The 23,502-nt window shown below is 45.8% G+C and overlaps 1 protein-coding gene across 14 annotated transcripts in view; it reads left to right on the forward strand.

Moving 5' to 3' along the window:
* The window catches only part of TNS1 (tensin 1), a 327,307-nt gene that overhangs the window by 53,023 nt on the left and 250,782 nt on the right, over positions 1-23,502 (forward strand). Inside the window, exon 1 of one of the 14 annotated variants that reach the window (XM_079968282.1) lies at positions 19,463-19,577. The exons of the other annotated variants lie outside the window; for them this stretch is intronic. Within the exon in view, the coding sequence (XP_079824408.1) occupies positions 19,497-19,577 (81 nt within the window). The 5' untranslated portion in view covers positions 19,463-19,496. Of the gene's footprint in view, positions 1-19,462; positions 19,578-23,502 lie in introns of those variants that run through there. 14 annotated transcript variants of the gene reach the window in all.

The following is a 23,502-nucleotide window of genomic DNA, read 5'->3' on the forward strand; positions in this document are numbered from 1 at the left end:
GTGTAATTGCCCAAAGATGTAAAACATTGGGGGACATCCCAGAAATCCTGTGCAGGGCAAGTTTTCTCTGCAGAGCAGCTTTCATGCCAGCTGCCTGTGAGGAGGCCTACTTTATGGGCTGGCTCTGCAAGACGGCGGGAGGTGTATGGTATAAATTACTGAGCTCTAGTGGAAAAAAGTATGGGGTGGAGAGTAAATTAAAGCAACCTGGATGGTCACCATCTGAGTGGAAGAGGCCAAGAGACGGGAATAATATTTTTATAGATGACTTGCGGTAATGAGACACAGTGTAAGAATAAGGCACCGGATGGGGAAGGGAGAGGGTTATTGGCAAGCCGGGGGTCTGGAAATCAGCATTGGATTTGGTTTCTTGGGCCATGGAGAACCTGCTGGTTTTGAGGATAGAACTGAGGTTTTCTTGCTGTAAGATATCTGTGCACTATTCTAGAATGTAGTTCAGTGTGCGTATGTTTGAAGCACTCTCTATTCTGCCATGGATCCACTGGATTCATAGGCAAGGTCTCTTGTGGTATTAAATAACATTTCTCACATTTATGGCAACATGTTCAGTTATAAGGAAGCTACAGGATATTGATGTTCATGAATATTCAGTAGTCGTACCCTGTGAATTACCACTTTATGCTCATAAAACCTGAAGAGAAAATTACTACAAATGAGAGACTATCCATTCTCGACATAAGAGGGTATAATTAACCATATACTCTTGGAAGTGGCTCCAAGCAGAAGAGCCTGCCATTCCGGACATTATGTCGAAGGTGGCAAGGACTCATGGTGACTAGCCATTGTCTGGCCTCATGGGCAACATGCTGGGCCTTCCTAGACCATCAGCCTCTTGTGAAAGCATCATGTCACTTTCCTTCTGTTTTCCTCTCTCCTGCCACTGCCCCCCCCCCCCCGCCATACTCAAACCTTTTAATTAAGGCAGGAAACTGTGTGTCTCTGTGGCTGTTGGACTGGGAGATGTATTTTCCCACTAAATGAGATCTTAGCAAGCCTTTTTAAAAAAAGAAAGAAAAGAAAAAGGCCGGACATTAATCTTTTGACTATTGGCAGCTTAATAGTTTTCCCGAGATGCTATCTGCCATTTCTCCTGGTCTCACTTTTCTTCTGATTAAATAAGATGTGGGGTGGAGAGGAATGCTCTTTGTTAAGGCAGACATTGATTTACTCTGGTTTATTTCATTTTCAAAAGGGATGAAGGGTTGGGCTCTAGAAGATCAAAGAACTAAGAAAGAAAGTGGGGGTAGGGACAGGTGGACATTCAGCAGCATTGGGAAATAAACTCAGCTCTGAAATCTTAATGGCTAATGGCAATGTATGATCTTGTTTATTTCTGTAACAGTTCTTAGAGTTACAAACACAGGTGCTTGGTCCTTGTATTGCCTCCATCTTCTTCAGCCATGCCCGAGAGTTCACTGTTTCAGTGCAGTTGGGCTTCCGTGTGCTTGTGTCACTTGGGTGCACCTAAGTCCAACCGGAATGTCTCTTACACGAGCCCCATAATAAGAACAGAAGAGCCCTGCTGTATCACATCAGTGGCCCATTTGGTCCAGCATCCTAGTGGCTAACCAGATGCCTATGGGAAGCCCACAAACAGAACCCAAGTGCAGCAGCACTCTCCCCATTTGTATTTCCCAGCAATTGCTATTCAGAGGCATAAGGCCTCTGACAATGGAGGTAGACCATGGCCATCATGGCTTGTTCGCCACTCATAGTCTTTTGCTCCATGAATTTGCCTAATCCCTCTTTTAAAGCCATCCAAATTGGTGGCCATCACTTCCTCTTGTGTGTAGGGCTGGGAAATATATTGATATATCATCGAAAACTGTTTTGAAGTCCATATCGTGATAACGATTTCATAATTTTTGATCTGGCAATATATCACAAATCATGATGTGTGTGTGTGTGTGTGTGTGTTGTGCAAAAATCACAATGTGGGAAAAACCATGAAGCCAGCCAATGCCTCTACATAGCTCCACCCTTATTTCAGACATTGTGATACATCAGTATACAGTGGTACCTTGGGTTACATATGCTTCAGGTTACATACGCTTCAGGTTACAGACTCCGCTAACCCAGAAATAGTACCTTGGGTTAAGAACTTTGCTTCAGGATGAGAACAGAAATCGCGTGGCTGTGGCGCGGCAGCAGCAGCAGCAGGAGGCCCCATTAGCTTAAGTGGTGCTTCAGGTTAAGAACAGTTTCAGATTAAGAACGGACCTCCGGAACGAATTAAGTACTTAACCCGAGGTACCACTGTATTGTGATGTCTAGCTGCTGTTTTATCACAATGTTGAAAACCAGATATCGCACAGCCCTACTCTTGTGGGTGCAAAATTGATAGTTTAACTTTGTGGTGTACTTTCTTTTCTATCTTCCAACATTTGGCTGCATTGGATCTCCCTATGTTTTAGTGTTATGGGGTCGGCGGGGGGGGGGGGACATCTCACTCCATTTTGTCTCTTGACCTACTTTTTCTCTAAACTTAGAAGCCCCAAATGCTGTAAGCTTTCCTCAAAGGGGAGTTGCTTCATAATGACGTGTGGGAAAGCCAAGCAGAAGCCTTCAAAAATCCTGCCTCTTCCATTCTACCTCATATCAAGGCCTCACAGAGAAGGAGGCCAATCCCCAGGCAAGGATACTGTGATGGTTCCAGGGGTTGCTCGTGCATAAGCCGGTTCAAACACCTGGGTGTATTGCCTGAGTGAACCTTTTCTGTCTGGACAGCCACTCACCTGTGGCTGTCTCAATCGCTGGCAGAATCCATCAGTGGGCGTTTCTTAAACTTCTTCCAGCAAAGAAGCTCTTTGACGCCTAGTCTCCTCCTACTCTCTTTGCGCGAAAGCCTTCTGCGCAAGGAGGGTGTAGGCAGCGGAGGACCTCTACTCTCCCTGCTGGTCCCCGGCAAGGAGTCATGGGACCTCCTCGCCGCTTCCCCCATCTGCCCCCCTTCTCCACTGGTGCTACGCTGATTCTCTTCCCCAGAAGATGGGCTGCCTCTCCCAATCCCACGACGCTCTCTGGAATCCCTCTGGATTTTGCTCTCTCCCTCCGGCACTGGTGGCAGTTCCCTGACAGATACCAAGGTAAGATTATCAGGAGATGGAAGAGTCAAAAGGTGTTAGTTAGGTGGCGAGCACAGTGAACCAGCCTCTTGGTAAGCGGGAGGAGGAGCAAGGAAATGGCAGGTCTTAGCAGGGTGTTGTGGTCAGTTTTGTCTCTCCTGAAGCAAGCCTGCATCAGGGTGGAGCTGCGAGGAGAGACCTTGGAATTTCTGTGGACTGCATAGACGGGGGGGGGGGGACAAAACAAAACACTGCAGAGATACTTTGCTGCTGTCAAAAATGTAAAACAGAATTTTAGGGATAATTAGGAAAGAGAATAATGGGGTATAGTGGGGGCATCTCAGAGCCTCTCTGCAGATAAAAGTAAAGGGACCCCTGACCGTTAGATCCAGTTGCAGACGACTCTGGGGTTGCGGCGCTCATCTTGCTTCACTGGCCAAGGGAGCCGGTGTACAGCTTCCGGGTCATGTGGCCAGCATAACTAAGCCGCTTCTGGCGAACCAGAGCAGCGCATGGAAACACTGTTTACCTTCCCGCCGGAGCGGTACCTATAGAGCAATATTAATAGCAGTGGTTCTCTGTTGAATGTTGTGCACAGTTCCAGTTGCCTCCTCTGGAAAAGGACACAGTGGGTTGGAAGGACACAGAAGAAGAGGAGGACAGAAATGATCAGGAGTGTGGAATGCCCCAGGATTCTAGTCAGGAAGGAATTTTATTGGAGGTCCATTTCAGCAAGAAGTTTCCCCAATATCACCCCCTAAAACAGACTTGCTGCCTGTCCATCAGCAGTACCCCTCTGCCTCTGGGTTGGCAGCTAGTGGGCCAGATGATACCCATCTGTTGGAGGGTGAGGAGTAGCCTCAGGTCCACCAGTTGGTGATCTGTATTAAAAGGCCAGGACTTCTCAGTTCACAAAACTGATCTGTTAAATTTGAATCCTTTCTTTTTTGCCAGGGGACTCAGATAAGCATATGTGGAGGTCTCCTCTTCCCAGTTTGGTACTTGCTCTTTGGAAGAAATAGGTAGAGCACATTTTGTTTACCCTTTCAAATTAAACCTTGGTGAAATATAGCGGTCAAAAACTTTTACATGGACCGTTGCTTAACACAGCGTACCATTAATATAGGGTTGTGATTGCTGACAAAAACTAGGCAAATCAATGGATGAATATCAATAGCTCTTAGACAATATACTACTACTACTACTCTGGGCGGCTTCCAACAAAATATTAAAATACAGTAGTCCATCAAACATTAAAAGCTTCCCTAAACAGGGCTGCCTTCAGATGTCTTCTAAAAGTCTGGTAGTTGTTGTTCTTTTTGACATCTTGTGGGAGGGTGTTCCACAGGGCGGGTGCCACTACTGAGAAGGCCCTCGGTGTGGTTCCCTGTAACTTGGCTTCTTGCAGTGAGGGAACCGCCAGAAGGCCCTCGGTGCTGGACCTCAGTGTCCAGGTAGAATGATGGGGATGGAGACGCTCCTTCAGGTATACTGGTCAAAGGCAGTATTGGCCATGCCATTCTCAGTTTCTGCCTTAAGACTGCAGGACACATAGATAGTGAAAATGGAGCAGAAGTATTCCATAAGCAGAATGGGCTTTTGTTATGGTTGAGGTTTTACTGCATTACTACGCAATCTGCAGTAGAGTTTGGCAGCCAGAAGATATTTGATTTTGTATTTAAAGAAGTTGTGTTTTTAGTTCTTATGGTCACTTAGAAAACATGGGTGTAGCTATGGGTTGGCTGGGTTGGCCTCTGCCAAGGACGCAGGGCGGGGGGCTGCAGAAATCATGCCTCTCTACTCTGGCTTGGAGTGGCTAGGAGGCTGCTTGCCCTTAGCCCTCCCCAGGTTGCTCCTCCAGTGTTCTGGGTGCCCAACATCTCCTTGCCAAGAGTGCAAGGGACTGGAGGTGGGGGGGGGGAGGTGGTGGTGGCAACGATACAGCTCCTTGCCACAGGTGCATGGGAGCCTAGGCACGCCTCTGTTATATAAAAAAAGGAATATTGTTTGGATGAGTCAACTGCAAGTTCATAAATAAAATTCAAAGAGTCAGGAGATGGGACTCCTAATCTTGGCTGGTGGTATCTGGCTCCTACTCTAGACGTAAAGACCTAGGAGAAGAGAAAAAAGAATAGAAAAGTGGTGTGTGTGTGTGTGATGGGATTCTCATATAGGGAAAAGGGTTAAACAAAACTTTTGTGTGTGATGTAATCCCAATCATGAGTCTTCCCACCCCACCATGACAGTTACATAAAAACAAGTATTTAAAATGTCACCTAGTTTGCCCCTGTTGCAGGCTTATTAGCATTATCCATTATGAGCGGAATACTGTTTCTGAGTCTGACTGGTGAAAACTTCATTTTGTTTTCGAAGGTTGATACTTTCTATTTTCAACTATTATTTTACCCTCTCCCTTGCTAAAATTGATAAAATGTAAGGTACGTTTAGATATTTTTGGTTGCAGTGGCATGTTGCTTCATCTCAGTCACTGGATGTGTAGAGTAAAAATTTCAGTAAAGCTAAATTATAGTCTGAATGGTACATAAAAGTAGTTATATGTTTAAGTTTTATAAACATATTAAACACTATAATTTTGTGTGCCAATACACTGTGAGTGCATTTTATGTTCTTAAAGTAGAAAGTCTTAGAAAGTTAACCATGCTTATATTTCAATTCCACCCTGCTCTCAAATTTCCTTTCTTTCCCTGGGATGAAAAGCAAAACGGAACCCAATTTCCCCCAGGTATGCCTGGGACACCTCCCACCTCCCCTGAGAGAATGAAATCCTGGAGAGCCACACTGCCGGTCAGTGTAGATAAATACTAAGCTAAGTGGACTAAGGGACCAGTGGTCTGATTCAGCTTTCTGTGTTCTTCCCTGTACTTAAAGGTAAAGGGTAAAGGGACCCCTGACCATTAGGTCCAGTCGCAGATGACTCTGGGGTCGCGGAGCTCTTCTAGCTTTATTGGCTGAGGGAGCCAGTGTACAGCTTCCAGGTCATGTGGCCAGCATAACTAAGCCGCTTCTGGCGAACCAGAGCAGCGCACGGAAACACCGTTTACCTTCCTGCCGGAGTGGTACCTATTTATCTACTTGCACTTTGATGTGCTTTCGAACTGCTAGATTGGCAGGAGCAGGGACCGAGCAACGGGAGCTCACCCTGTTGCAGGGATTCAAACCGCCGACCTTCTGAACGGCAAGCCCTAGGCTCTGTGGTTTAACCCATACTTAAAAACACACACACCTTAATCTTAGGGCCTAGCTAGCTGTTAATGGGGGCTGAATGGCTGCTGCTGACTTTCCTTTCTCCCACACATCTTCTCAGCAATATACATGTTTTGCTTTGTTTTTAAAGAAAGACTTCACTGTGGACAGCATTTTCTAGCTGCAATTCATTAGTAGCTAGTTGCAGTGAGTGGGGCAAGGCTGGGATTTTGGGATTCTGCATCACCTGAACTAGTTCCTGGAGCTGTAGCAACACCTGAGCAATCTGCCATCCTTCAGGTTTTTGGTTTTCAGACTTTTGTTCAGATCACTGTGCTGTATACATGCAGTTTTCAGGAGTCTCACTAGGATTCTCTTAAGTGCTTGTGATTTAAACCGTCATGCAAATTGCTCAGGTGCGCATTGTAGCTATGTAAGTGGGGGTGGGGAATGGAAGATGCAACCTGAAAACTGCAGCAAACTAATGCACCAATTGCAAAATCAATTTTTAATTAATTTTAGAAGTTCTCTAAGTTTTAACCAGCCGGCAGATGGAGTGGAACAGGGTGGAGCGGACCTACTGAAAAAGACCGAAACAGGGGAAATCTCCACACATTGCTTGTTTCTTCTGCTAGATTTTACCAGGGAGATGTAGCTTGGTGTCAGCCATGCGTCCTCTGTAACATCTAGTTAGGCCTCTAGAGGCAGAATAATCTAGGCTAAGTAAATACACATTCAAATTTAATTTGCATAATTAATAGGGTAGCATTTTAGTTTCCTTTGCGCAGAGATGGCTCAGAGCCCTTGTAATGCTTGTCCCTTGGTCTAGGTTTGACCAGATTCCCCCAACCTGGTGCCCTCAAAACGTTTTGGACCACAACTCCCATCAGCTCCAGCCCAGGGTGGCCAATTTTCAGGGATTATGGGACTTGCAGTCCAAAACAGCTTGAAAGCATCAGGTTGGGAAAGACTGGCCAGGATCCCGAAGAGACTCCCACCCCCCTTAGAATGAGATTGGCATGGATCATTTTTCTCCGTCTGCAAATGTTGTGGGGGTATTGTAAGCCAAACCTGGTGGACTCTTTGGTTATGGTTATGTGACTCTTAAAGGCAAATAAACCCTTTTTGGGACTGATGTTAACAACCCATCTCACAGGGAACATGCTACAACAGGGATGGGGAGCCTCAGACCCTCCTGGCCTTTCGTTCTCGCCCTCAGAACTCTTCCCAGGCCACATCCCTCACTGGTCCTGCTATGCACCTTGAATATTTTTTTGTCTGGCTGGAACATGAATGCCCAGAATGCCCCTTGCTTGCCTAGAAATGGTATGGGAATGCCTGCAGAAAGGGAAAGGCATTTGTTGTTCTACCCATTCTTGCTTTTGGCCCAGCCCCCCCACCAGCAAGGGACCCTCAGAGGGAAATGTGACCTTTGAGCTGCAAAACGTTCTTTCACTCCTCTTCTACAGCAGCTGCAGATAAACTAAGCTGGAGGACTTCCCTTGCAATGACTGCATGGTCTCCCTTTACATCGGGACAGATTACTAATCTGAGGGAAGAGGGTGTCCCCCAAATGCTGCTCCCCATGCTATTTTGAGACATGGCGAAATGAGGAAGCACACGCATGCACAGCCAGTTTGCGCAAGAAGGGGTGAAAAGTGGAGTGCCTGATGCAACTGCGAATTGGGATTGCCTGTGTCTCCAGTTTCTCCCCCCCCCCCCCCGCCCCCGCCAGCCTCTTGGTTGCTAGGTGGCCCGAGTCATTCCTGGCGGAGGGGGAATGCAATAATGGCTAATCTGCAGTTCTCCCCATTACACCTCTTAATGATTCCCTAAATCATGCTAATGAACTGCACCCTCACCCCCCTGCCTCTTGACCCTTCCCCTCAGAAGAGCACCAAAGGGCAGCCTGGATCCATTATGCTGGTGAATGCGCCGGGGCTAAGATTTATAGAGCAGGCGGGAGCTACGAAGTGGTCTAGCTGGCTCCTTGGCCCTTACAACAGGACACCTGGGCTGTCATTAAAGGTAATTAGTGAGCTAGTGCTGATTGATGAGGGGTCCAAATAGCCTCTTGGCCCAGCAAGGGGGTCTTGTTGGATGGATCAGCTCCTTTTGATGCCCAGAGTGTAATGAAGTCTCCCATTAGGGTCTTCTTAAAGGATCTGGGTTGGGGAGCAGGATGGACCTCTTTAATTTTTTTTTTTTAAAGATGATACATTTATGTGTTGAGCCAAATAGGCCTGAAAATTTCATCCTCCTGCCCCTTTGATGAAATGTTGCCTGAGTGTATTCATCTCCCTCCTTATAGGGCTGGAGTATCTCTCAAGAGAGAATGGGGTGGTGGTGAGGGGGAGGGGGACTCCTTTCACATTTGTTTATTATGTTTGCATGCTACTCTTCTCTTGGAGCTCATGCAAAAGTTGTAGGAAGAATTCCACCCAGCAGTTCCAGTGTCTTGTGAGCCTGATTTCAGCTGCCATTTTGAATTTCATCTGGTTCTGAGTGCTCTGTAATTTATTCAATATTTTCCTTTGTTCATTGTAAGCTGGAGGATGGCCAGTTTCTTGGGAACTGCACTATTCTTCAGGCAATAGTCTGGTAATGGGTATTTCGACATACAATCTCAGCTCTTTGTGGATGGTCAGGTTCTAAAAGTTGGCACTAGTAGTAAGAGCTCCACAGCAGTGGAACACATGCACTTGGATTGTAGATCATGATGGGGGGTGTGGGGTGTGGCAGAGCTAGGAAGTAGCTAATGTGCTTCCTGCACAATCTTTTCAAGAGGCAGATGGACAGTAGTTGTTCGTCTTTGCACATGAGTTCTTGATGCAATAACTTGAGCACTTTTTTTCCTGCCATACTTTCAAGTTTCTATTCTATAGAATAGAATAACCACTGGGGTTATGTGAAGTTACTTTGGGGGCCAGGTCTGGTCTGGTCCATACGGATACCAATTGACCATCGCTGCTCTTAGTTACTGCCCTAGATATTTTGGTACCTCTGTGGCCACTTCCAGGTGATCTATTTATTGAGCGTTCAGCCTGATTTGTTTGCGTAGAGAATAGACAGTGTTTGCTAATGAATTATCATTCAGCCCAATTTATTTGTGGAGAGAGTAGATGATGTTGCATCAAAGCAAGTGTTACCCCACAATTTTCAGTGCACCCCCTTGCTTCCCTTACAGCAAAAAGTGGGTTTGTTGCATGAGACTGTCAGGGTTTTAGACAGTAAGTCTTCCCCACCTTCAAGTGATTTAATGTTCTATCAATGCCCAATTGTGTTATGAAAATTCTGATAGTTAATCCATCGTAAAATTGCAATTATCCAATCTTAAATATGTTATTTTAAAAACAAATATCTTGCAGCCAAAGAGTTGGGTGGGACCAGCACTAGTTTATTTTGGAGTCTCTGGATGTGGCACCGAATCCTCCTTCCTTCTGTACTTGCAGATGAATGGGAAGCCTTGTTCTGCAGGCCTTTGGTAGAAGCAGGAAACCAATAGGTGTAATACCAGCTTTTCTGATACTGGGAGTGATGGAAAGTGCATTCTTGACGGCCTGTTGTATGCATTGCCTCCCATCTCCCTCAAGCAGTTCTATTTTGTTCTTGGCATATATTGCCATAGTTTTTTCTTCTGTTTGCTGCTTGCATGCAACACTTGCTTCTCATTTGCACCCACCCACCATTTGCACTCTTTATTTTGACCTTTCTGCATTTGCATTGTATGTTGGTTTAAGACATGGGTGGGGAACCTTGGGCCCAGCGGCTGAATATTGCCCTCCGGACCTCTCTACCTGGCCCTTAGGAGTCTTCCCAGTCCTTCTCCACTTCCCAGTCTACATTCCTAACCCCAGGCTATGCCACTCAACAGTCCTTCTCCATGCCCACCTTTTGCCTGTCTGGAATGTGCCTTTGAACTGTGACAATGTCTCTTACTCGCCTGGAGGGAAGAAGGAGAGATTTGTGTGGAACATGGGTGCATGTAGAAACCTCTGACTTGGACTGTCAAGAGTCTTACCTGTTGCTCCACCCACCTTTGCTTCTGGTCCTGGCCAGCACTGGCATGTGGTCCCTGAAAGGTCGCCCATGAGGGAATGTGGCTCTGTCATACTGAGAAAGGTTCTCCATCCCTAGTGTAGGAGATGAGATGCTGTGGTTTTAAGGAAGCTGATATATCTCGGACTGCATTCCCCTATCTGCAACATGGGCAAAACACAGAATCACCAATTTGTGGAGTTGGAAGGGACAACGGAGGGTCATCTAGTCCAAACCCCTGCAATTCAGGAATCTTTCACCCAAAGTGGGACTCAAACCCACGACCCTGAGATTGAGAGTCTAATGCTCTACCGACTGAGCTGTACGACTCTGTTATAAGGCAGCATGCAAAAGAAGATAGGAGATGAAGGGAATGAACAGGCTACTGGGGAGGCACAGCATTTGTGTCCTCTTCCCAAGATATTGGCACGGTCTTCAAGTCTCCAGTTTGGCATCTGTTGCCTGTGGCCTTATTTCTTGTCTCCCCTGTGCTTTGGGGCAGGGATGTGGGAGGAGGCTGTCCCATCATGTAATGAGATCAGCTGGGCAATGAACTGCATTGGCTACAACTATCACTTTGTAAAGTTTTTTTTTTTAAGAGGAGGGGAAACAGCAGTAAAAGCACTTATGAGGTGATAAAGGGCTTTAATGAGCTGGCTCTTTGATAGCACAGCTGTAAACTGAGAGGGAGGCAGGGAACAAAAAAAAAACACCAAAAAAAAAAGTGGATGGGAGAGAGCCCTCAGGATCCACCTTATGGCCTCCAGCACTGTTTGTTTCGAGGCTCTAAATCAAGATTTTCTCTGCATTTTCCCATTCCCCAAGACAAAGGCATATCAATGCAATGTGATCACACTGAATTGTGACTCTGTTAGAGACTTTGTGGACTCTCTCAAAATCATTGAGTGGGACTGTGGCTGCGTCCACAGCAAGCATTTAACGCATCTGACTTCTCCAAAGAATCTTGGGAACTGTAGTTTATGCCTCACATAGTTCTAGTTCCCAGCACCCATAACAAACTTAAGTTCCTAGGATTCCTTGTTGGCTAGTAATGTGCTTTAAATATGCTTAAAATGTGTGGTGTGTGCATAGCCTGTGAGGCATCTGTTGGGGATACTTTGAATTCTAGGAAATTCTGACACAGAACAAGCTTGAGGACCTTGGATATCTAGTGTAACTTTCTGATCCTGTTCAGGACAGATCTACTACAGTTGCATTTTGGACAGGTTGTGGGGAAACTATCTAGGAAAAGAGAAAGATAATCCAAGGATAATAATTCAGTCATATGTTTGGCCATATGTTTAGAACGTGTACATTTTGCATGGAGGAAATCTGAAGCATGCCTCCATTTTCCTTAGCAAGAACTTCCTTTAGGGATGGCGTCAATAAAAATGGCTCCTTTATGACAGCAGGAACCTACCCTAGGGTTGCCATCTCTAACTAGAAATCTAGGCTGGGTGCAGTTGGGTGCTATAATGGATCAGAAATATGCAAATAGTTGTTTTCACCTAAGTGCAATGATAAGCAGGTTCTCCAGTCCCATCTGAGTTGATGATGCTACTGGCAATTAGGAAGAGCACAGCAAGTGCCCTTTTCATGAGCTGAGTTGCAAGTGCTACCCAAGACTAGAGCTCCCTTGCAAGTTAATTAGCAGGATAAGCTTGCCAAGATGTCAGCTGCAAGTCAATTACAATCAGAACTTCTGAACAGAGCTGAATGAAACCTACTGTTTAGCTCTAAAACTTGGCAGTGATAAGCGCCTTGGATGCAAAATGCAAAATATTGAATCTTGTTTTACCAGCTTTCATTTTCGGAATGACTTAAAGGGACATTGATATAGGTGGGAGAGAATACACAAAAAGTGCTTTTATTTGGTTTCCCTTGCCCTTTCTCCTCTTTTGCCATGCATTCTTCAAAACACACATGTAGAGGGATATCGAAACACCACCTTCTCTTTCTTGAGAGGACCTGGGAACCTCACGTACCTTGAATGGGCTGCTGACTTCTCCAGGGTGCCTTTCTTACTTACAGAGTAGCCCTGCTTAAGGCAGCTTTCACCCATCTGGTGCCTTCCAGATGCTTTGGCCTGTAACTCTTATCAGTCCCAATCAGGCAAAGGCTGGTTTAAAGGGAATTTTCCTTAACTTTCCAAAGTCATTTTGCACTGGGCATGCTGGGATATATATGCCTTTTGTGAGTCTAGGTATGCTCCCGGTGCCCATAGGTTGGAGTTCCAATATTTAACCAGTTAGAGTTAATAAAAAAATCACTCTTGATGGATTGATAAGGTATCCCAGTTAAGTGGACAGCAGATTTTGTTTTGATTTTTTTAAAAATTAAAATAGAAACACAGTATTAGAAGAGATATTTCTTCTTCCCCGTCAAACAGAAGCAAATGCTTCTATGACATGTCTGCTCCCACACATTTATGTCTCCACCAAAAGAACATCAAAATATGTTTGCTTCAGGATTTTTATGTTTCCTTCTTTAAAAAAACACATTTTTTAAAAAAAATATAGTAAGAAAAGACATAGATGACAACAGGTCATCAAAAAGTAAAAGTAATGTAAGGTCATTGCTGTAGCCAGGATTTTTGTTAGGGGAGGCAGAACTGATGTGATTGGTCAGTTAGTTAAGTATTTCTATTGTTTTACTTGATTGGGGTGGGGGGGAGCTGCCCCCTGTCCACCCTTGGTTACGCCTATGTGTCTATCGAAAAAGATACAGCATGTATTTAAGATAATGGGAGGAGAGCAAAAGAGAAGAAAAAGAGGGGAAAGGACAAGAAAGGTGAGAAAAGGAGAAGAGAACAAAAAGATAGAAAGAAGGCGCTGATACATTTCATAATTGTAGATAAGGCATACAGATTTTTTTATTTAAAGAAAATATACAGAAAGAGTGTTCAATGAAAAAAAATAAATACACAATATAGTAAAGGTAAAGGGACCCCTGACCGTTAGGTCCAGTCATGACCGACTCTGGGGTTACGGCGCTCATCTTGCTTTATTGGCCGAGGGAGCTGGAGTACAGCTTCCGGGTCCTGTGGCTAAGCTGCTTGGGCAAACCAGAGCAGCACACAAATTTTAGTGGTTTCACTGTTTACTCACATTGATTTTATTTTATTATTACTATATTGTATTGTACTTTATTACTATTTTAGAAATCAGTTTAACTTCTTTTGATTATAAAATGATTGAGAATTTTCACCGCTAAACAAATAAAAAATAAGTATCTAATTTGTTCTATTAAACAAGTGTAGAATCTGACATTCGTCAGTACAGATAGCAGGACAATATACAGAACACAGAGTAAAACAACTAAATCAAATAATGAAATAATAATGATACATACTGAAATGCACCATGAAACAAATAAAGCAGCCGAAAACAACAGAGCAGATTAAGCCCTAATCAGCTTACAAAACTTGGAAAGCCTGGGCAAACGAATTAAGCCCCAACTTGATGCCAGGATGATAACAATGGCATATTCAACCCAAACAATTGATTAGTCAATTAAACAAATGAAACCCCTGCAATTAATTGACTAAGATTTCTTTAATTTGGATGACAGACCATTAAATTCCCTAAAGATGCCAAAATCTGGGTTTTATCCACCAGAATCTGCAAAGCCATTTCATTGACTGATATCTCCATGCTGGGGCTTGGCGTGGCTGGGGTTAGGGAAGGAGCAGAGGGAAAGGAAAGGCAGAGCTGTGGTGGTTCCTCTCTCCCCTGCTGTGGTACTGGATAAAAGGCGGCATTGTTGTGGTTTCCCAGACAGGGCTTGGCGAGTGAGGTCCCTCATTCTCCAGGCCTGCTGCCGCCTCTGGTTTTGTTGGAAGGTCTCATTGCGTCAGGCAGCACAGCAAATGGAGCGGACTCTGGCACGACATGTCTCATGCCCTAACCTGGTCTTGAAAATGTTGTGAGAAAGAGTGGGGCAACTGTATAAATGAACTAATTAACAGAAGCGCCAGATGTACTTTATTTTAAGAGATGGCCCTGTAGGCACCCAGGATTTTCATGCTGCAACTCTGTGGGAATCCCAGTTGTGTGATTATGGCTACATTCACCCCATCCATTTAAAGCATTACAGTAGCACTTTAAGCAGTCATGGCTTCCCCCAAAGAATTCGAGGAGCTGTAGTTTGTTAATGGTCCTGAGACCCCTATTCCCATTTCAGAGCTACAGTTTCCAGTGTGCCTTTTAACAACCAATCCCTCTTCATAGGAACTGTGGGAATCATAGCTCTGTGCGGGGGAATAGGGGTCTCCTAAAAACTCTCAGCACCTTTAAACAAACTATAGCTCCCAGAATTCTCTGGAGGAAGTCATGGCTGTTTAAAGTGGTGTCATAGTGCTTTAACAACAACAACAACAATTTAAATAGATGGTGTGGATGTAACCTATATTGATAGATATGTACCCTAACTATCTCTAGTGTGGACTTCCTGTTTTGTGTCAGTAGCACAACAGAACCTGAGACATACATGGCAAAAGTATAATCTCTTGTTAAATGGATTAAATGTTTGAGATGTCTTCGATGCTGCCTTAAGTTCCTTTAGAGTCCTGTACCTGGAGAAATCAACAGCATGGAAAATGTCCATAGGCCTGTCCAGTGGTAGCTGTGCTTTGATCATATAAGTGTTTAGCTCTTGGTTCATAATGTCTAGTAGAACTTAACCCATGGCATGACATTTCTGAGTTTTCTTACCACCACAGTTCACATCATTGGCTGCTGACAACAGGGCTGGGGGGAAGTATGTGATGGCAGTGACACTGAGATAGGTAAATTCTTTTAGAATGTTCTGGAAGGAGATGGAGAACTAACTGTGTGGCTGCCATTTTTTGTGTGTGGCAGCATTTATGCATTGAACTGTAAGTTGAGCTTGCTCCCTTGGTGCACAGGAATTCTGACATATTCTGGAAGAAATTCTTAAACCCAGGGATAAAGGTAAAGGTAAAGGTACCCCTGCCCGTACGGGCCAGTCTTGACAGACTCTGGGGTTGTGCGCCCATCTCACTTAAGAGGCCAGGGGCCAGCGCTGTCCGGAGACACTTCCGGGTCACGTGGCCAGCGTGACATCGCTGCTCTGGCCAGAGCCAGAGCCGCACACGGAAACACCGTTTACCTTCCCGCTGGTAAGCGGTCCCTATTTATCTACTTGCACCCGGAGGTGCTTTCGAACTGCTAGGTTGGCAGGCGCTGGGACCGAGCAGCGGGAGCGCACCCCGCCGCAGGGATTCGAACCGCCGACCTTTCGATCGGCAAGCCCTAGGCGCTGAGGCTTTAACCCACAGCGCCACCTGCGTCCCAAACCCAGGGATAAACCCAGGGATAAACTGGGCCTATTGGGCTTTGTCCTGATGTGGTAAGCTCTAGTGAGTTGTTTATAGTGGTACTTTACTTCATTGTTGTCGGGGGCTCACCATTTTGTCCCAGCCCAAGGCTTGGGACCATCTTGTTTGCAAGCCAACTATCTTTCTCATTTTCTCCCTGTCCCCCCCCCCACTTCACTTTCCTCCTTCAACCCTCCCTAATCTCGTTATCCCCATTAAAAAGCAATACTACCAGAGGAAGGAAATGGTGCTGCTGATATACGAGCCACATTACATTGGGACATGACCCAGTTGTGGGTTTGGTTCTATCAGATGAAGATGAATGTTGAATGGCCATGTCAGACCTAAGCCAATGTCAATTCTGCAGTAGCCAGAGGCCAAAGCCATTGGGCCAGAGGCAACTGATGGCATAGGCTTGTGGTTCTCAAACTTGTTTCTCTGGGCCCTACTTTCAGAATAAAAATTTGCTTTCACCACAACATTTTTTTTAATTGATAAGAAATACATTGGAAAACAAAAAGAAACAACACAGAACACAACTACTTTATAATATGATCATGGGACACCCAGAAACTATAAATCAGTGCAGTTATGAACATTAATCATTCCCACATACTTGATGCTCTCATTTTGAAAAGATATGTACTGTACCCATATTATGTAAATAATATTTGTTTTGTTTTGTTAGTATACTATACTACTCTGAAATGTTTAAATGTTTCTATGATTGTCCTTGAATCTTCCTGCTACAATTGCCATCCTCTCCTGGCTCACCAGTGTGGTGCACCACACCCTTTGAGAACCACTGGCATAGGTGAATGACTTACTGGGCAGCATTCTGCAAGGAGCTCCCTCATGCAACCATCTGCTTGATGTGGGCTGTAGGAAATTCAAATGGATCCCAAAGAGACAGTGATATCAGTGTCCTGTAGTTTTAGACTTCGTCTCCAGACTGTTCACTTAGGACAGCAAGTTGTTCCTTCAGGTGCCCAAGCAAAGAAGTTTTTGTAAACTGAAAGTCCCCTCCCTGCCTTTGGGCTGCCCATTTGCCACAGGTGTAGGTATATATAGACAGGCAGGCTAGGAATGTCTGTAGGCATATTTTCAAGGCTGCATTTATTGGCCAATAATTGGACATATAAAACTGCCTTATACGGAGCCAGATCATTAGTTTATCTAGCTCAGTATGGTCTACTCTGACTGACAGCAGCTCTCAAGGACTCAGACATTTTCCTCTGCAGCCCTGCTAACCTGAGATCCTTTTTAAACTGGAGATGGTGGTGATTGAATCTGGGACCTTTTGGATGCAAATAATGTGTCCTGCCAGTGAGCTACAGACCCTCCCCATATCAATTTCAGGGCTCATAGGTCTAGGTCTTTTAGCTTAGTTAAGATTGTACAGCGCATCAACCAACCCACCTAAGTCTTTGTCCCTTTCTCTCTCTCAAAGCTTTTCTCTTTTCTCCCCCACATTTACTCCTTTCTTTCAAAGCTGCCAATCACTGGTCCACCCCCTGCTGCGTTTCCAAGGCTTGTCTAATCTGGAAATCAAACGTGAACCGAATTCTGTGTGTTGCTGGAAGGAAATATGAACCAAATGTAAGCATGGCCGTTCAGGGGGAAACACACTTCCAGGCCCAAGCTGTTTTTAATAAAGGATCTCAATTGGCAGGACCCGGCAATGCCAAGGCAGCAGGCTCAAGGAAGCCCAAGAAAAAAGAACAGTCAGCACTGAGCTAGTAGGAGAATGAGGAGGACCCATGTGGTCAATTCAGCTGCTCCAGATTTGCCAAATTAAGGCGGCTTCTTCTTCTTCCACCAGCTAGTTGTCCTTGGTTTGTGTGTGTCTCTGTTGTGCAAACTCACCTATTTGTAGCAAGGTTATATTCTTTCAGTCTCATGCTGCTGTCTAGTTTTAGGAAGTGGACTGTGAATGGAAGGAGTTCTCTCTGCTGCATATTGAGGCAGTGGATTTCAGCCAGTGTGCCGTGGCACCTTGGGGTGCCTTGAATGATGGTTAAGGGTGCCGTGGGCAACACTAACCTCTGTCCCCTTTTCCTTCCCTCCCTCCTCTGATGCTCTCTCACATCTCTGCCTCTCCAAGCCTTGCACAGGTGTTTATTGTAGCAGCTCTGACTATAAGCTCCATAGGTGAATGGTGCTTCCAGGAGGAATCTCTCTTTGGGATGGTGGGGGGTGGGTAGGCAGCTCAGAGACCAGGGGCAATGGCAACGGCAGTGGCAGCGGCTGCCTGGAGGACTCACAAGGAGAGTGGAGAGGAAAGGAGGCTGGGGGAACACTCCACAAGGGAGAGTGTTCAAAAAAGAGTGAGAGACTGCTCTGCAGGCAAGAGGTGACATAACTGGGATCCTGATCCCCATAGGGGTGCCGCAGAAAGAATGTAGTTGGTTAATGGAGCTGTGGACTCAAAAAGGTTGAAAGCCTCTGGCCTAGGGCCTAGAGGCACATTAACCTGGGGCAATGTGGTTTGACGGCTGTTTCTTTATGTTGGGTATTGTGTATGGCAGGAATTGGAATTAAGAGATATCTAAGGCTGAAACCAAGAGCCAATTAGACTTGCTTTTTGAGGGGGGCGGGAAGCAGGAATGTGTCCACCTGTCTTAAGGTGCTTGCAAAAAATGCAGGAAAGTTAATGCACACACCTTATTTTCCAGAAGCAGAATGCATTTGGCAAGCTTCCAAAACCAATTAAGAGAATATGTATTTATCTCTTTTTCAAGCACTTTCTTCCTTTTTGCATTTCCACATAGCATAGGGCTATGCTAATCCCTGACTTCAAAAAGCAAACTTCGCCATAATGATTTCTGTCATAAAAAAACAATTATCAAAATCCTAATTCAGATATCTGATGTTGATATTTAGACTGCAACGATTGTGCTTGTTAAGTTAAAAGAAGTTAAAAGAAATGCAGCCAAAAGATCCAGACCTCTTTTCATCCCCCAAACCCAAGCCCTACAAGTGAATTCATGGCAAATTGGTTGCTTTTGCAGTGGAACTTAACTCAAATGCCAAATTTTGGCATAAATAGCGACTGGCCAGAAACCAAATTCCATGACTTAAAAGAGTAAACAATCAAAGTCTCTGGCATGAATATCTGCTGCTACAAGTTAGTCTTCATTTAACACTAAAATGATGCTAGGTGCTGTTCGTATTTAGAGATGGTGTGACACTCCCACTGCCACCCAGAAGAATTCAGTCCTGGAGATTGATTTGGTCATATTTAATGCTCAGATAGCCTGCCGCTGATTCGGAGACAGGCTTCCCACAATAAGGATTTTATTGCTCATGGGTTGTGGGTCTAAATCTGCTAGACTCTCCTGAACACGACTTCAGTGTCCTTTCGTGCTTAGCCAGCCCCAGCTTCCCCCGGAGGAGCATAGCCGTGTGTTTCATTTCTCCTTCCCCCCTCCTCCTCCTCCTCCTCCTCCCTTTGCTTCTCTTGTGGGGATGGGGCTGCAGCTGAAACTCGGCAGCCTTTCAACCATTAAACTATATAAAAGCGCGGCAAAGTTATGCAGCTGCCCATCGAGGAGGGGCCTGGAGGGGAGGGGTCTGCAGCCATAAAGAGAGGGTTTCTCCAGAGGCACCGCCCCTCCCCCTTTCCTTTGGAGGTGAAGGAGCTGACCCAAGAAGAAGCAAGGAGAGGAATCCACGGTGACACCAGGCAAGGGAAGGCGAAGAGGCAGCAGCGGCAGAGAGGCACATGCCTATACGTTGCTGTTGGCTGGAAAGCCTCGCGCTTTCTCCTTGCCTCTGCCTAGTCCTCCTACCCCTTGGCTGCGCGGAGGATGTGCTGAGCTGATGCTGTTATGCTGTCGGTTTCATTGAGTCTCCCAAAGGGCCGATCTGGTGACAGGATGACCTGGGTTTGCCTGTCTTGCATGCTTTGGGTACGTAGATGTCTTTCGACGACATCCTGCAGCATCATTTTCCTCCCCCGCCTTACTCCCAAGTTGCTTGCTTTTGGTTGTGTTGAAAAGCGAAGCCGGGCTTCTGGTCGACGGGTTGCAGTTACTGGGCTGGAGTGTTTCCTTCCACTTTTGACCGCATTTCCAAACAGGGCAACTGTAGAGGAGGAAGGAGGGGATGTCGTGGGAGAGCTTTGTGTTTGTTTGTTTGTTCGTGTGTGTGTGTGTGTGTGTGCGTGCGTGCATGTGTGCATCCATGTGTTAATGCCAGTTGATGGATGGATTTCAAAGACTGCCTCTCAGGGATTGGAAAGGGAGACGAGGGTTGGGAAAAGGAGAGGAAAGCCCTCCTAAAGGATTCCATCTGGATGTGACTTTGCAAGGAAAGCCTTTGATGCTTGCTGGGAAGCAGATGTCCAGCTATCCGGCTCACTGCGCCACTGGAGAACACTGCAGGGAAGCCGGGGATGTCGGGCTTAGAAGCATTTTCTTCCTTTCTCCCCTGTTTAAAATGCCATTAGTTTTCACGTGAGGGGGAAATTGACTTTTCACTGTTTTCCCGGCGCTTGTGAGAACCAGATCGCTCGCCCCTTTCTTTACCGGTTTTGCAGCGAAAGGGAGGGCAAAACGAACTGTGCTCACTGAGAGAGCCTCTATGGTCATTTGGAGGCGATCTATTAATGCAGATAGTGGATGGGTATTTGGAACTGTGGAAACCTGAGCATGACATATTGGAGACCACCCACTAGGCTAGAAAGGTGTTTTGCAGTTGCATCTTGGGACGCATGACGGTCGCACCAATATCTAGAAGTGGATCTGGCTGTTCTAAGCCCCTTCCAGGCGTCATGAAGGATCATATTGGAGACGTGCATGTGACCTGCAGTACACGAGTGAGTGTCGAAGCTAGGATAATCTCCGGCCACCTATTTCTTTTCCATGTCCTGTAGGTCAGGTAACCTGCTGCACGTGGCTTGTGTGAGAATAAGCAAGATTTCTGATTTACAGTGGTACCTCGGGTTAAGAACTTAATTTGTTCTGTAGGTCTGTTCTTGAAACTGTTCTTAACCTGAGGTACCACTTTAGGTAATGGGCCTCCCACTGCCGCTGTGTGATTTCTGTTCTCATCCTGAAGCAAAGTTCTTAACCCGAGGTACTATTTCTGGTTTAGCGGAGTCTGTAACCTGAAGCATCTGTAACCTGAAGTGTCTGTAACCCGAGGTACCACTGTTATGGGAGAGAAGCAGCCATTGGGAAAATACCAGAGGTTAGGTGCTTCCACAGGCAGGAAACCAGAGATGCCAAAAATAATTGTGTTTTTAAAGAGCATTATTTGTGCTTCCTTCCCAGATCCTGATACAGTTGGGCACAGTGACTTGGAAGGCCACCCTGAGACCCATTTATAACAAGGCAGGATTTGCTCCGTAGCTGCTCAGCCTGGGAGGGGGGTGGGAATGGGCTTTGGGACATAACTAATCGGACAAACATTTGCATGAAAAGAGAACTCTGCTTCTCCAGAGCGGAGCCTGTCTGCCTGGTCCCTACAGTTACAACCCGCTGTTTGTGACATCGCTTTGTTGCCATAGCGATGCTTTGGGTGGTCCCAAAGGCGTGGGGGGGGGGAGGTGGTGGGTAGTTGGAGGACAGAATGAAGCCAAGAAGAAGTGGGAGTGGGGGGACTCTGCAACTGCCAAAATTGGCCTGGGTTCTGAAGTGGCCTTTCAGGGGGAGAGAGTGGCGATGGATCAGCAGGCTCTCAAATCTGGGTGGAAGAGCCAGTGTTGTTGGGGTCTGTTTCCAACACTACCTCATATTAGTTACTCCACAGTAATAAAGATGTGAGCTATTCTTGCTGATCTTTGCAAAGCGAGGTGGTAAGCCATGGAGAAACAGTGGCAGACTTTTTGTTCAGTTTTAGATGTCTCCCTAAAGAAACAGAAGCAAGCAGAGGGATAGACTCACGAGTGCCGATTCACAAAAGCATTTCCTACAAGCTATGCTTAGCCACACATCCCATTGTCCCACTGCTTTCTCCCTTGAGGAAAACTGCTCCTTAGTGTTAAATCAGAGCAAACAGCAATTCAGGTTTTCTCTGGACTGGCATTTGCGCCAATCTAGCACTAAAGAGTGAGTTTTCCCTGAGAAACGAGTTGGGCAAGGGGAAAACTGATTGGAGCCATGCTCTCTAGGCATGTGATGCATGCAAATGTAGATGAGCCATCTCTTTGCTGTATTGACTGGCGTTGTGAGTAGTCAGGAATGTATTTTTTTAATTTCTGAACCCTCCAGTTCCTGAAAACCATTTGAAATATGGGCACTGAGTCAAGGGCACTCTGTGCATGAATTGGCCCATGATCTGTCTTGCGCAGGAGCCTTTCCCCACTGTCCCATCTATTCCCAGTTAGAGTCAAAATGGAGAGTAATCTGAATATATGAACAAGAGGCCTAAACAGTTTCAGCCTTCATGAGACTTACAGGCCCAAAGTCCCCTTGGACTCATGGGGAAAGTTCCTTACTCCTTTGATGGTTTGCTTAGTCTCCTTGCATGTGTACAGAGGAAGCTGAATCCTGTATTCAAAGAATACGTAAAAAGGTAAATGTAAAGGACCCCTGGATGGTTCAGACCAGTCAAAGGCGACTATGGGGTTGTGGTACTCATCTCATATCAGGCCAAGGGAGCCAGCGTTTGTCTGCAGACAGCTTTCCGGGTCATTTCACAGAGGACCTTAAGGTCCATAAATAGCAACACCCTAGAGGTCCTGGGCCCTAAGGAAGTTAGATTAGCCTCAACCAGAGCCAGGGCCTTTTCAACACTGGCTCCGGCCTGGTGGAACACTCTGTCTCATGAGACCAGGGCCTTGCGGGATCTGATTTCTTTCCTCAGGGCTTGTAAGACAGAGTTGTTCTGCCTGGGCTTTGGCTTAGAATCAGTTTGACTCCCTCCCCCCCCTTCTTTTTTCCTTTTTCTTCCTGTGATGAGGCTGCATTTTAATGTTTTAATTGTTTTAATGTTGTATTTTAATCTTGTTTTTTAAGTTGTATTTCAATCAGCTTGTTTTTATTATTGGCTGTTAGCCGCCCTAAGCCCGGTCTTGGCTGGGGAGGGCGGGGTATAAATAAAATTTATGATGATGAGGATGATGAGGATGTGGCCAGCAGGACTAAACTGCTTCTGGTGCAACGGAACACCATGGCGGAAACCAGAGCACACGGAAACACCATTTACCTTCCCACCACAGTGGTACCTATTTATCTACTTTCGCTGGCGTGCTTTCGAATTGCTAAGTTGGCAGGAGATGGGACAGAGCAAGGGGAGCTCACCCCATCGTGGGGATTCGAACTGCCAACCTTCTGATCAGCAGGTCCAGCCATAGGGTTCATGAGCTTGTTGGATTCCACGCCCCCCCCCCGCCCCAGTACCAGAGATGAAAAACAATGCAGGGAAGCATTTAAATGGAAGCAGAGTGTGGCCTCCACAACATAAGAAGTGTGTTTGTGTATGTTTTCATACCGTGCTTCCCTCTGCTTCCTGATTGCTGGCTGCTTAATGAGCTAACGAAGCTCTCCAGTGATGTAAGATCACAACGTGTTCATGCGGAGTTTTATCTTTTCCTTTTTTATTTTTTTGCTGTAGGAGGATTTTATTGCAATGATTTAAATGATGGGGGGGGGGTGACACGTGTTGTGATTTATCATCCTGGACAAGAACAGGGGAGGAGTAGCTTTTGCCAGGTCAGAGAGTTCATTGCGCCTAGCATCCTTTCTCTGATAATGGCCAGTTCCAGATGCTTTTGAGGAAATGTTTTAACAGCATGGGGTACTAACCGGGAACTCCAGTCTCTGTTGATCACTTCCAGCCTGTTGGAAGCTGATGTTTTTGGGAGAAGAACATAGGAGTTCCCAGGAGCTT

Source organism: Podarcis cretensis, assembly GCF_951804945.1.
Source record: "Podarcis cretensis genome assembly, chromosome: 1".
Lineage (NCBI taxonomy): Eukaryota > Metazoa > Chordata > Lepidosauria > Squamata > Lacertidae > Podarcis > Podarcis cretensis.